General features: G+C 34.4%; 1 protein-coding gene across 1 annotated transcript; it reads right to left on the reverse strand.

Moving 5' to 3' along the window:
* Positions 1-3648: 3648 nt before the first annotated feature.
* Positions 3649-8983, reverse strand: LOC134720782 (uncharacterized). The gene is made up of 5 exons (XM_063583281.1): positions 8717-8983; positions 7118-7674; positions 6217-6250; positions 4354-4392; positions 3649-3853 (listed from the first exon to the last, which is right to left on the reverse strand). Exons 1-5 carry the CDS (start codon positions 8931-8933, stop codon positions 3849-3851), a joined length of 852 nt encoding a protein of 283 aa, XP_063439351.1. The 5' UTR covers positions 8934-8983; the 3' UTR covers positions 3649-3848.
* Between the last annotated feature and the right edge of the window lie 6696 nt (positions 8984-15679).

Genomic DNA, 15679 nt, shown 5'->3' on the forward strand with positions numbered 1-15679 from the left:
TTTCTGGACAATTCATCTCATTATTTTTTTGACATGTCATCCCTCGTCTATTTCTGGATATGCCATCCCTCATTAATTTGTGGATGAGTCTTCTCTCATAAATTACTAGATATGTCATCTTTGATTAATTTCTGGATATGTCATCTCTCATTTATTTCTGGATATGTCATCTCTCAATAATTTTGGATATGTCTTTTCTCATTAAATTCTGGATATATCATCTCTTATCAATTTTTGGATATGTCCTCTCTTATTAATTTCTGGATATTTCATCTTTATTATTTTTTTGGAAATGTCATCTCTTATTAATATCTGGATATATCATCTCTTATAAATTTCTGGATATGTCATCTCTTATTAATTTCTAAATATAACATCTCTAATTTATTTCTTGACATGTCATCTCTCATTAATTTCTAGATATGTCATCTCTCAGTTATTTGTGAGTGTGTAATCTCTTAGTAATTTATTGATATGTCATCTTATTAATTTCTTGATATGTTTTCTTGTATTAGTTTCTGGATATGTCATCTCTTATTTATTTCTGGATAGGTTATCTCTTATTTATTTTTGGATATGTCATCTCTCATTAATTTCTGGGTGTGTCATCTCTCATTAATGTCTAAGTATGTCAAATCTCATAAATGTCTAAATATGTCAAATCTCATTAATTTCTTGATATGTTTTGTTGTATTAGTTTCTGGATATTTCATCTCTTATTTATTTCTGGATAGGTTATCTCACATTCATTTCTGGGTGTGTCATCTCTCATTAATGTCTAGATATGTCATCTCATTAATTTATGGATATGTTATCTCTCACTAGTTTCTGGATATGTAATCTCACATTAATTTCTGGATATGTCATCTCTCGGTAATTTTTAGGTATGTCATCTCTTCTCAATTTTTTTTGTAAGTCATCTCACAGTAAATTATGGATATGTCATCTCTCAGTTGTTTCTGGATGTGTCATCTCTCATTAATTTCTAAATATACCATCTCATTAATTTATGAATATGTCATCTCTCATTAATTTCTCAATAAGTCGTCATTCATTTATATCTAGATATGTCATCTCACAATAATTTTGAGATATGTCATCTTTCATTAATTTCTAGATATGTCATCTCTAATCAATTTCTGGATATGTCATTTCTCATTAATTTCCAAATATGTCATCTCTCATTAATTGCTTGGTGTCTCATCTCTCAATAATTTCTGGATATGTCATCTCATCAATTTCTGGATATGCCATTTCTCATTAATTTCCCAATATGTCATCTCTCATTTATTTCTGGATATGTCTTTTCTTATTTATTACTGGATACGCCATCTCCCATTGATTTCTGCTTGTGTCATCTCTGATTAATTTCTGGATATGTCATCTCTCAGTAATTTCTGGGTGCGTAATCTCTCAGTAATTTTTGTATATGCTATCTCACAGTTATTTCTGGATATGTCATATCTCATTAATTTCTTGATGTGTTATCTTGTATTAGTTTCTGGATATATCATGTCTCAATTATTTCTTGGTGTGTCATCTCTCATTAATGTCTAAATATGTCAAATCTCATAAATGTCTTAATATGTCAAATCTCATTAATTTCTTGATATGTTTTCTTGTATTAGTTTCTGGATATGTCATCTCTTATTTATTTCTGGATAGGTTATCTCACATTAATTTCTGGGTGTGTCATCTCTCATTAATGTCTAGATATGTCATCTCATTAATTTTATGGATATGTCATCTCTCATTAGTTTCTGGATATGTCATCCCTCATTCATATCTGGATATGTCATCTCTCATTAATGTCTAAATATGTCAAATCTCATAAATGTCTAAATATGTCAAATCTCATTAATTTCTTGATATGTTTTCTTGTATTAGTTTCTGGATATGTCATCTCTTATTTATTTTTGGATATGTCATCTCTCATTAATTTCTGGGTGTGTCATCTCTCATTAATGTCTAGATATGTCATCTCATTAATTTTATGGATATGTCATCTCTCATTAGTTTCTGGATATGTCATCCCTCATTCATATCTGGATATGTCATCTCAATAATTTCTGAATATATATGTTATCTCTCAATAATTTCTGGATATGTCATCTCTCATTAACTTTTGGATATTTCTTCTCTCAGTAGTTTCTGGATGTGTCATTTCTCATTAATTTCTAAATATATCATCTCATTAATTTTGAATATGTCATCTCTTAATAAATTTCTCAATAAGTCGCCAATCATTTATATCTGTACAAGTCATCTCACATTAATTTCTGGATATGTCATCTTTTAGTAATTTCTGGCAGTGATATTGTTGGCTTTTTTCAAAACTACCTCTACCCTTTTTTATTGCGAAAATATGCGTCATTTTCATCAAATTGGGAAATTTCAAATATACCATGAATTTGACTGAAACTTCAATTACAGACCCATTTTCAAGAGTCAAAGCCTGTTATAAAATAAGACCCCATTTTATCAGTGATGATACATAAATAGACCCTTAAATCTGCACATATAGTCATTTTAGGCATGAAAAATGTTAAAATGATTTTTTTCAGTTTGTTTTCATGCACAATTACTACTGAGACTGAACTGTTTGGGAAGAAAGTTGTCTTTTTTTGGGAATAATTTAAGCCATATTTTTTTTCAATTTGGGATTCTTCTCCAGGGGAAAAAGCCTGTATTCGCCACTAATTTAAGGCAAACAATATCACTGTCTGGATATGTCATCTCTCAGAAATTTCTTGGTGTGTCATCTTTTAGTAATATCTGGAAGTGTCATCCCTCAGTAATATCTGGACATGTCATCTCACAGTAATTTATGGATATGTTATCTTTCATTTATTCTGGATATGTCGTCTCTTATTAATGTCTTGATATGTACTCTCACCAATTTTTGGATTTGACATTTTTCATGTTTTTTTTTTTGGATAATGGCCAGGAAAATGAAAACTTGGTATGGATATGAAAATAGATTGTGCTTTGTACGAGACTGACACCTAAGCCTAATTTTAAAGGTTAAATAAAAAATAAGAATATAGGATATAGCTGCCAATAAGACAACACTCCAGAGACTATAAGATATATAAGTTAACAACTTAAATTCCCCTTATGGCCTTAAATAATATGTTAACATGGCAGTATTCCACAGGAAGACATGTCATCATACTGTGACATATTATTTTTACTCATGAGTGGACCAGTCTTTGATCTCCCCCTTAAATGCAACTAATTTACCAGTATTTGGAACAACATTTTTTGAATTTGGGGTCCTCAATGCTCTTCAACTTTTTACTTGTTGGCTTTCTATTTATTTAGATCTGAGCATCACTGATGAGTATTATGTAGACGAAACACGTTTCTGGTGCATTTCATCATAGTAAATTCTGATACCTTTTGATAACTATATCCATAGTCTAGAAACTGCAAACACAAATTTTAAAGTCTTTTGTTTGGATCAGCCAGGTAGCAAACCCACAACCTCCTGCACTCCAGGTGAGACAACTATTAAGTAACCTCTAAGCTACTCATTGAGTGTGGACAACAGGTCAACAAGCAAAAAAAATAAACTAACAGACATGCACTCACTGAACATCTTCACAAATAACAAAATTTCTTCACACAATTTAGTTAAAACAAAGATTCAAAACTAAGTGGTTTATTGTTTTTATACTACAAATAAAATATCCAACTTAGTATATTAAAAGTTCTGTATTAAATACTCAGTACTTTTTATCACTTCACCAAATACCATATAATCTGACATAAAAACAGGTTCAGTTTTCTCACAGAATTTGTTTAGAATAAACCTGGACTGTGCCTCCTCTTGAAAAATCTTGAATTTACTCTGCAAAAATTAAAGAAAATTGTTTACAAAAATACTCAGCAATTATATGATGTAAGCTGTAAAAATATTTCATAGACAAGATTTTGATCGATTTTGTGTATTGAATGAAATGTCAAACTGCTCATGAAAATAAATCTTCTTATTATATGTTAATAAGATACCTGTATGGTACCACCAGAGGGTTTTTTTACCATCTGACATGATTTACTTAACATTTAAGATGCTTTTTTCTTTCTTCAAATAACTTTTGGATTTAATATGGGGTTTACCCTCTGCTGAGGTACCAAGAATCTTCTTGTTTCTTTTGATGACAGCTAAATAAAACTGGACAGTTTATATAAGATGTGCTCTAAAAAACATCTTTGTAGTCAAGAAAATCATAGGTTAATAATAATAAGCCTCATGAAATTTGAATTTTAAAATTGGATGACAAACCTAATCTATACAAAAGCAGTACAACTACATGTATTATTAAAAAGAATTGTACTAGATTAACTTACGATCCATGTTTTCTTCAGCTGACTGGTAGTCCATTGATGCTGGAAAATATCAAATGTTTTAAAAAGAGTAATCAGTGTCTGATATGTTACATGGTAAGATACTTTTTGTTGTAAAAATGTTTTTCTTTGTACTTTATAGTAATATATATGTAAATCAATTAATATCACCATATTCAAACAAGTAATTAATTTTGAATCAAGGGATAAACCCTACTACATTTTTTAAATATCAGTCTAATAATCAAGGAATGATTATAAAATTATAAACTACAACCAGTTTAAAAATAATAATCTGAAAATGAACCAGATGCTCCGCAAGGTGCATCTTCATACAAACGCAGAGGTTGAACCCTGAACAGTTGGGGTAAGTATGGACACAACATTCAAGCTGGATATAGCTCTGAATTTGGATTGAGATTAAAAAGTTGACTTAGCTTCTGACACAGAATGAATGTGGTCTAATGAACTCAAAACAATTGTGTTGCTTTTTAGCAATTCACTCATAACCCTTAAAATAGATCCCAGCCTTCTACTTATAGTATTAAATATTGTGGTACAATTTCAGAGCAATTACAACTTAATTGTCTTTAAACTAGATAAAAACTTGTTTTGGGTCCCTTTGGGTCCCTAATTTCTAAACCTTTAGGACCATAACCCCCAAAATCAATCCCAACCTTCCTTTTGTGGTTATAAACATTGTGTTAAAATTTTATTGATCCAGAATATTTTTAATAATTTTTGCGGTTGTATAAAAATTACAGTTTTAAATTAAAATATCATACAAAACTGAAGAACATTAATCAAAGTACCTGCAGTGAACATTGCATTGTATAGATCATTGGTTGTAGTTGATGTAATTGTTAAAATTAATTTTTGGAAATTGGAATTATCCCTTTGTCCATCCATAATTGTAGTTGGTAAAAAATAATTTTCAAAATTAATTCCACTACAATTATGAACAAAGGAAGATAACTCTAATTAAAAAAAAACAATTATCCAATTAATATTTTTTCAGCAGATATTAGATTCCTTTTTTTTCCATTTGTAAAGGAGCATGACTCTAGAATGGTTGTCAGAAGTGACATCACCAAAATTCAAATATAATCTGTATTTTGAGGTAATAAGCATTATGTATAAGTTTAATAACATATGGTTAAGGCAAACTAAAGAAACAAAACAAAAAAATCAGCACTTTTTCATTTGTTAAGGGGCTTGACTCAACAATTGAAAATGTGACACCACCAAAATTAAAACTTGATCTCTGTTTGATGGTTATTAGAATTTTGTATAAGTTTCATAACATTTGGTTGTGGCAAACTTAAGTTAGAGAACAGATACTTTTTTTTTTTTTTCTATTCATAAAAGGGCATAACTCTAGAATGATCTAGTAATGCTTCCAAAAGTTCAAACTTGATTTGTATTTTGTGATAATTAGCATTGTGTATAAGTCTCATAACATTTGGTTGAGACAAACTTAAGTTAGAGAACAGAAACTAAAAAGTTCGCAATTTTTCTATTTATAAAGGGGCATACATGTACCTCTAAAACCATTAAAGTATAGCCACCATAATTCAGATTTAATCTGTGTTTTGCTGTAATAAACATTGTGTATAAGTGTCACATATTTGGTTGAGGCAAACTCAAGTTAGAGAACGGAAACCAAATTCGAGACATACGTAGAGACAGACAAGGGTAAAACTTAATGCCCCCTCAGCTACTGTTGGGGCATAAAAATTGCTACATCTGACAGAAATGTGTTTTTTTTCTTCTGGATTTCTACATTGTTTTAATGTCACATGACATCTTTTTAATTGTTACAGTAAATTGCTCCTTTTATTGAATATTAAGTGCAAGTGTACTTACATGGTTCACCCATCATCTCATTATACTGCCTAACCTACAAAACATAAAACAAGGCGTTATAAAAACAAATAAATTATCAACCATTTAAAAATCAATCTAATACTTACTTAAACGTTTTATTATATCTATTAAAGAAAAGATGAGTACATTATATGTAATCATATTTTTGGGTTGCTGTGAATGGCTTGGTATAAAGGCATTTTTCAAAGAAAATTGTGGGTTAAACCTGGTTTGAAAGTTCAATTAATATTGTACAGAGGAGATAGTCAACAACATCTGGCAATAACTCTTGGCAAAAAAGACTATGTATATCTTATTTAACTACTAGTTGTTGCATTTTTGCAGTAATGGTGTAAATGGTGTAAACCTTCTGGTAATTTTAGTATTGTTCATTCTTGTGATAATATGTCTATTCACTGAGTAGGTTATTATTTTCACTAGCAATGTCAGTTGGTACTCAACCAAGGGGATATACAGGTGCTCATCTTAAATAAGTAAACATATCAAGTAAGTACATGATATGAATGCATTAACTTACATTATATGAGAAATATAAAAATATATTAAGGAGTATATGAAAATAATACATTTTACAAAAACAATTATCAACGCATCTCCTTAAAGCAAAAAGTGTTATTCATAGTATATGTATCAATTTAACTATCATCAAATGTATTGTCTTTATTTTGTAAGCCATAAATGGCATAACCATTTAATTTAAACATGGTAAATGTGTTTGTGCTAATAAATATTGTCTATTATATACAATTATAACACTAATATTAAGATTACTTATTTGACACTGGACCTAAAAAAACTGAGAATCGTCACCATTATTTAAGATATTAATGATCAAGAGTTGAAATATTTCATTAAAACTCTACAAGTTTAATTAACTTACTGATTCTTCGTGTTGACGCCTTGCCTGATTGACCAGGGCTTCTCTCTGTAAAAGTCTATCTTTTATTTCCTGCAAGTCTTCTTTTGTTGCTTCTATTTCAATCTTAACATGACCCTCTTCTTTTCCCATTGTTATTTTGCTTCCCTGTTTTTCTTTCAGAAGTCTCCTTATATGGATTCCCTTCTTTCCAATGAAATTTCCTACATCTTCAGGCCTTAAAGATTTTAAGTGCATATCTAATTTCTCTAATGGTACAGCAGGTGTCATTGGCTCTTCTTTAACACCATCTTTTACCTCCTCCTTTTTAGGAGGTTCTGGGGGTGGATTTAATAATGAAGTATCTTTATCTTTATCAAACTTGTAGAAAACATAAAGAAACCTATTAGCACTATTAAGTCTACTAGATAATTGTCCACGTTCCTTCAAAACATGTAATATATCTTTTAGATGTCCATACTCATCTTTTGTTTTGTCAAAGTTTGTTTCGATATAATTGTTAAAATATTTATAACATTCCTCAGCTACTTCATCAGTTATTAGTTCTGCCCACCTTGTATCTAAAATTGATAAATAATAAAATAAACTGCTGTGAAATCTGTCTATTGAAAACTGACAATATGCAAGATTGAAACCTATGCAGAAGAAGAAGAGAGAGAAGATATTTTAAATGAATATATATTAAAACCAAAGGGCATAATCATTGCAACATCAATAATTTTCATAATACAATAAAAACAATGAGATAAAATAAAGATGAATGAGAACTATTAATTTCCTAAAGAATATGTAGATAAAGAATCTATATTTTTTATTATCTAAAAATGTAAAATACCAATCTTATTTTTAATCACTATTTATTCCATTCTGAATATTAAAGTTCTAAAATAACACAACTTTTTTCTTCCAGATAAAACTATCTGGGACCCTGTTTAAGCAATGCACGATGCATAATACTTTTCTGTTTAGACCATCTAAATACTTCAAACAAAATATTTTTTTTACTTTAAATTAATTGCTTCTGCTTCTGTTTCTGCTGCTGCTAGATAATGGCCACAATCAACAAACTGATTATACTGCCATGGTTTGGTGCGCATATTTGACACCCCTAGCGCCTCCCCCAATTGAGTTTAGAAAAAGTGGATCATAATTAATTTATAAGTTTCCTAGTGATCGCTTTCCTTCCTCAGCACATTTTCGGTGACCTTTGTTTTGCTTCACCATTGAAACTAACAGAGAGTTGTCTAAATGACTGTTTTTCCCAGAATTGACTAAATAGTGATAAGGTGTATAGAAACACACATCATTTGTTTGAGCAGGAAGAAGAATACATGACCTTCCAACTGCCTGACTGGGGTCTACCATCGGAAGATTTGATGTTATTAAGCAAATGTCATAATTTCTGTTAAAAAAAATTCCCCCAACTGATCCTAGGTTAACTAGGAATGTTCATCAATTTGGAAATTTGTATATTCCAAGAAGACCAAATAAATTTTGTGAAAAGAAAGTTGAATGCAAAAGGAAGTGTTTTTTACTGCATGTGGTGCAGAAAAAAAGTACAACTGTACTTCATAATACAATATGTTAACATAATAACGTAACCTTTTGATTTTCTAATACGTTTCTCTTGGATTTTTTCCGGCAAAAACCTGAAAATATCATCGTCTGGTCCGCATGTACAAATGGCCTCGCCTACTTTGTGGAAATATTGCTTTGTGAATTTAGCTCTTAAGATGTTCATTAATTGCTGGAATCTTGCTCGCCATCTGGCTCCGTGTTTCATGCACTGTGGTTCATTGAGATAATCTAACTCTGACATGTTATATTTTGGAACCAACAGCAAACACGAAAATTGGAAATTCCCTTTCCTATAAAAAGAAACCAATTACGGAACGTAATTCCCGTTCCGGTGGGCAAATTGGTTAACTCGGCCTTAAAATAAAACTCGACCTACAATTATTTGAATTTAGAAATTAAGTGAAAAAACTAGGTCTATGTTTCGTAGATTGTTTAATTTTTTTTTTTAATTTTTCACATTATTTATGGGTTACTTAATTTTAACAACTGTACCGTGTAAGCCTTGGAATTATCTGGGTACAACATCATTGATAATGGAGTTGAAGTCAAAGTCTTTAGTCACCTAATTAACTCAAGTTTATATGGCATACCTGTTACCTGTCTGGTAGGTTCACCCTTTCTAAGGGTCACTCCCAATGGGATTTATTTAGGTTAGTAATTAAATATGTACATTATTTACAGTTGTACATTTAAACTTTTAAAGAATTATACCTGTACAGTAACACCATAACCCAAGAAACTCCTACTTTCACTTGATAGACTGATATAGTTCATTTAGTCAAATTTAACTCTTGTTCAACAGGGTTGTTCGTTTTGTATGTAGACCATAGCATAAAGTTCGTGTGATATTCTCAATGTCTCTGATATTTTGATGTTTGATGTTAACTATTTCCTTGATCTTTTCAGATGATGAGTCCAGAATAAACTGCACCATTTGTCCTTCATTCATAATTTTATCGAATATCTTGTTGCCTATATTGTTTTTCACATATCATATAAGTGTTGTTAAATGTTTATCTCTTTCGGTTTTCAGTGCATTGCATTCCAGCATAAAATGTTCTGTATCTTCTGTAGCTGAATTACATAATTGGCACATATCCTGCTCCACATTTCTGCTAAACTTGGCTCTATCTACTTGGAGTGTATAAGTCCTTGTTATAAGTTTTGCTTTTAATTCTGCTTTTTTTACTTCTAAGGTGTTATTTGAAGTGAATTTCCATATTTGGTGAGCATGTCCAAATGGCCTTGCTTTAATGTCAAGGTACTTCATTGTTGATTTTTCCAATTTTTCCATCTCCCATTTCTCTGTCCAATAATCTTGAATTGCACACTTGACAGTTGTTTTCCATTTTTCTCTAGTTGGGTTGACTAATAGCAGTTCTTGAGCTTTTGGCAGTTTGTACTTTGATAGAGCAGACAGTTTCCAATCTACTTATGAACGTATTTGCAGTTTGTTTTGACATTACAAGTTGTCTAGCTTTCTATAATTCGGTACTCTATGCTGGTATTGACTTGAATTATGCCTCCGAAGAAATTGAGTAGCAGTCGGTCCACAGTTGACTGTATTGGTTCTATACCAAGTAGACAATAGTTGGCAGCACTAGCAACTCTTTTTGGCAGTCCTTGTATCTGTCTGCAGATTTGTAGTTGCACTCTCTCCAATTTTGTGATGTCAGACTTTTTTTTTTTTTTTTTTTGTTTATATAGATTAGACCGTTGGTTTTCCCGTTTGAATGGTTTTACACTAGTAATTTTGGGGCCCTTTATAGCTTGTTGTTCGGTGTGAGCCAAGGCTCCGTGTTGAAGGCCGTACTTTAACCTATAATGGTTTAATTTTTAAATTGTTATTTGGATGGAGAGTTGTCTCATTGGCACTCACACCACATCTTCCTATATCTATTTGTATAGTTTAAGACTTCAATACCATACAGGCTCCTTGGCAAGGCGTAATTTTGCCAGAATCGTGCCGAGACGATTGGTGACATTCCTTTTCTGGCACTCAGTCCAGGACCAAGCATAGCATATATAGTACGACGTGCCACTTTTAATCGGTCTTCTATATTCACGGCTTTGTTCTTAATAGTTCTAATAAGACCCAGATGTTTAACTTCGTTCTTTTCGTCGATTTTTTTGTCTCCTAAATAAACATTCAGCTGTTGTTGAACGTTTGTTAACGGCACAATTTCCGATTTTGCAGGATTGATTGCCACGAAGTCTTTGTTTGTCATATCGATGACTATATCAAGTAAAGCCTGAACTTCATGCTCTTTGCTGGCAAGTATGGCAATGTCATCCGCACAAGTTGGAGCGACAACGTTAATGTTGCCTATTCGTGCACCGATATTAGATCGTTCTAATGCTTCTAAGATGTTGTTGTGATAGCGTTTGTATAGTAGAGTCGATAACTTTGCACCTTGTCTTACACCTATTTCTTGCGTAAACTTATCTGAAATGCTGTTATTCCACTTGACTTTAACAGTTACATTCCTGTACATATTTCTTAGTAATAACCACATATTTCCCACAATTCCATCATGGTACATTTTGTTAAAAAGGATTTCGTGATGTCAGTTTATCGAAAGCTTTTTGAGCATCTAATGTTAGCAATACGAGTTCTTCTAGGATCTCCTTGTAAGAACTCATATGTCAGACAGACACATATTTTTTTATAATTTATACTTACCTAGTTTTGTTGACCTGTAGTCAGGTGGAATTTAAGTGATATAGTTCTATCTTTTGTTAATATGTGTGAATAAGATAAGTTTAACTGGAAGACATGTCGCCCTACCCTGACACCTTATTCTGTCTCCTGGTTAAGGTCAACTGGAAGACGAGTCGTCCTACCCTGACACATAATTCTGTCTCCGGGTAACAGTCAACTGGAAGACATATCACCCTAAACGGACACAATATTCTGTCTCCTTGTAACAGTCAACTGGAAGACATGTCACCCTACCCTAAAACAATATTCTGTCTCCTTGTAACCGTCAACAGGAAGACATGTCGCCCTACCCTGACACAATATTATGTCTCCTGGTAACAGTCAACTGTAAGACATGTCACCCTACCCTGTCACATTATTTTCTCCTGGTAACAGTCTACTGTAAGACATGTCACCCTACCCTGATACATTATTCTGTCTCCTGGTAACAGTCAACTGGAAGTCATGCCACCATACCCTGACACTTTATTTTGTCCCCAGGTAACAGTCAACTGTAAGACATTTCACCCCATCCCGACACAATTTCTGTCTCCTGTAAGATTTGTCATCCTACCCTGATACATAATTCTGGCTCATGGTAACAGTCAACTGGAAGACATGTCACCCTACCCTGACACAATATACTGTCTCCTGGTAACAATTAACTAGAAGACATGTCACCCTACCCTGACACATTATTCTGTTTCCTGGTAACAGTAAACTGTAAGACATGTCACCCTACCCTGACACATTATTTTGTCTCATGGTTACAGTCAACTGTAAGACATGTCACCCTAACCTGACACATTATTTTGTCTCCTGGTTACAGTCAACTGTAAGAAATGTCACCCTACCCTGACACATAAGTTTGTCTCCTAGTAACAATCAACCAGAAGACATGTCACCCTACACTGACACATTATTTTGTCTCCTGGTAACAGTCAACCTACCCTGACACATTATTCTGTCTCCTGGTAACAGTCAACTGGAAGACATGTCGCCCTTCCCTGACACATTATTCTGTCTCCTGGTAACAGTAAACTTGGAAGACATGTCACCCTATCCTGACACATTATTCTGTCTCTTGGTAACAGTCAACTGGAAGACATGTCACCCTACCCTGACACATTATTATGTCTCCTAGTAAGTCAACTAGAAGACATGTTGTCCTACCCTGACACATTATTATGTCTCCTTGTAACAGTAAACTGGAAGACATGTCACCCTATCCTGTCTCCTGGTAACAGTCAACTGGAAGACATGTCGCCCTACCCTGACACATTATTCTGTCTCCTGGTAACAGTCATCTGTAAGACATGTCGCCCTACCCTGACACACTATTTTGTCTCGTGATAGCAGTGAACTGGAAGACATTTCACCCTAAACGGACAAATTATTCTGTCTCCTGGTAACAGTCAACTGTCACCCTACCCTGACACATTATTTTGTTTCATGGTTACAGTCAACTGTAAGACATGTCACCCTAACCTGACACATTATTTTGTCTCCTGGTTACAGTCAACTGTAAGACATGTCACCCTACCCTGACACATAATTATGTCTCCTAGTAACAATCAACTAGAAGACATGTCACCCTACACTGACACATTATTTTGTCTCCTTGTAACAGTCAACCTACCCTGACACATTATTCTGTCTCCTGGTAACAGTCAACTGGAAGACATGTCGCCCTTCCCTGACACATTATTTTGTCTCCTGGTAACAGTAAACTTGGAAGACATGTCACCCTATCCTGACACATTATTCTGTCTCTTGGTAACAGTCAACTGGAAGACATGTCACCCTACCCTGACACATTATTATGTCTCCTAGTGAGTCAACTAGAAGACATGTTGTCCTACCCTGACACATTATTATGTCTCCTTGTAACAGTAAACTGGAAGACATGTCACCCTATCCTGTCTCCTGGTAACAGTCAACTGGAAGACATGTCGCCCTACCCTGACACATTATTTTGTCTCCTGGTAACAGTCATCTGTAAGACATGTCGCCCTACCCTGACACACTATTTTGTCTCGTGATAGCAGTGAACTGGAAGACATGTCACCCTTCCCTGACACACTATTCTGTCTCCTGGAAGACATTTCACCCTACCCTGACACATTATTATGTCTCCTAGTAAGTCAACTAGAAGACATGTTGTCCTACCCTGACACATTATTATGTCTCCTTGTAACAGTAAACTGGAAGACATGTCACCCTATCCTGTCTCCTGGTAACAGTCAACTTGAAGACATGTCGCCCTACCCTGACACATTATTCTGTCTCCTGGTAACAGTCATCTGTAAGACATGTCGCCCTACCCTGACACACTATTTTGTCTCGTGATAGCAGTGAACTGGAAGACATGTCACCCTAAACGGACAAATTATTCTGTCTCCTGGTAACAGTCAACTGTCACCCTACCCTGACACATTATTTTGTTTCATGGTTACAGTCAACTGTAAGACATGTCACCCTACCCTGACACATTATTTTGTCTCCTGGTTACAGTCAACTGTAAGACATGTCACCCTACCCTGACACATAATTATGTCTCCTAGTAACAATCAACTAGAAGACATGTCACCCTACACTGACACATTATTTTGTCTCCTTGTAACAGTCAACCTACCCTGACACATTATTCTGTCTCCTGGTAACAGTCAACTGGAAGACATGTCGCCCTTCCCTGACACATTATTTTGTCTCCTGGTAACAGTAAACTTGGAAGACATGTCACCCTATCCTGACACATTATTCTGTCTCTTGGTAACAGTCAACTGGAAGACATGTCACCCTACCCTGACACATTATTATGTCTCCTAGTGAGTCAACTAGAAGACATGTTGTCCTACCCTGACACATTATTATGTCTCCTTGTAACAGTAAACTGGAAGACATGTCACCCTATCCTGTCTCCTGGTAACAGTCAACTGGAAGACATGTCGCCCTACCCTGACACATTATTTTGTCTCCTGGTAACAGTCATCTGTAAGACATGTCGCCCTACCCTGACACACTATTTTGTCTCGTGATAGCAGTGAACTGGAAGACATGTCACCCTTCCCTGACACACTATTCTGTCTCCTGGAAGACATTTCACCCTACCCTGATACATTATTCTGGCTTATGGTAACAGTCAACTGGAAGACAGTTCGCCCTACCCTGACACATTATTCTGTCTCCTGGTAACAATCAACTGTAAGACATGTCACCCTACCCTGTCACATTATTCTGTCTCCTGGTAACAATCAACTGTAAGACATGTCACCCTACCCTGTCACATTATTCTGTCTCCTGGTAACAATCAACTGTAAGACATGTCACCCTACCCTGTCACATTATTCTGTCTCCTGGTAACAATCAACTGTAAGACATGTCACCCTACCCTGTCACATTATTCTGTCTCCTGGTAACAATCAACTGTAAGACATGTCACCCTACCCTGACACATTATTCTGTCTCCTGGTAACAATCAACTGTAAGACATGTCACCCTACACGGACACATTATTCTGTCTCCTGGTAACAGTCAACTGAAAGACATGTCGCCCTACCCTGACACATTTTTTTGGCTCCTGGTAGCAGTAAACTGGAAGGTATGTCGCCCTACCCTGACACATTATTCTGGCTCCTGGTAACAGTCAGATGGAAGACATGTCACCCTACCCTTACATATTATTCTGGCTCCTAGTAACATTCAACTGGAAGACATGTTGCCCTACCCTGACACATTATTCTGGCTCCTGGTAACAGTCAACTAGAAGATATGTCCCCCTACCCTGACACATTATTCTGGCTCCTGGTAACAGTCAGATGGAAGACATTTTAACCTACCCGGACATATCATTCTGGCTCCTGGTAACAGTAAACTGGAAGACATGTTGTCCTACCCTGACACATTATTCTGGCTCCTGAGCTGACCAATCTTTGTTCCTACTCCTTAATGTTGTTTGATTAACTGAGAAGCTACAAATACCAATTGTCAAGTCTTCAGGGTGACCTGGCCTAAGATGGAATCCATGACCTTCCACACTTGAGGCATTAATAGCTTCTATGAGAGATGATATCATCAGGTAATAGGATAAAATAAACTGTTATCACAGAGATATGTCTCGCCTTTTTGTAATTTTGATAATGCAAATGTTGAAATTAAAATTTGCAATACTTTAACATGTAAGTTATGCAAATATTCAAAGTCGATGAACCATGACTGAAGGTACATGGCTAAACAAACTCCATGGAGTAAGATGTGCCAATGCTAATACAACTGCATACCAAATA

This window comes from Mytilus trossulus, chromosome 6, assembly GCF_036588685.1.
Source record: "Mytilus trossulus isolate FHL-02 chromosome 6, PNRI_Mtr1.1.1.hap1, whole genome shotgun sequence".
NCBI classification, from domain to species: Eukaryota; Metazoa; Mollusca; class Bivalvia; order Mytilida; family Mytilidae; genus Mytilus; species Mytilus trossulus.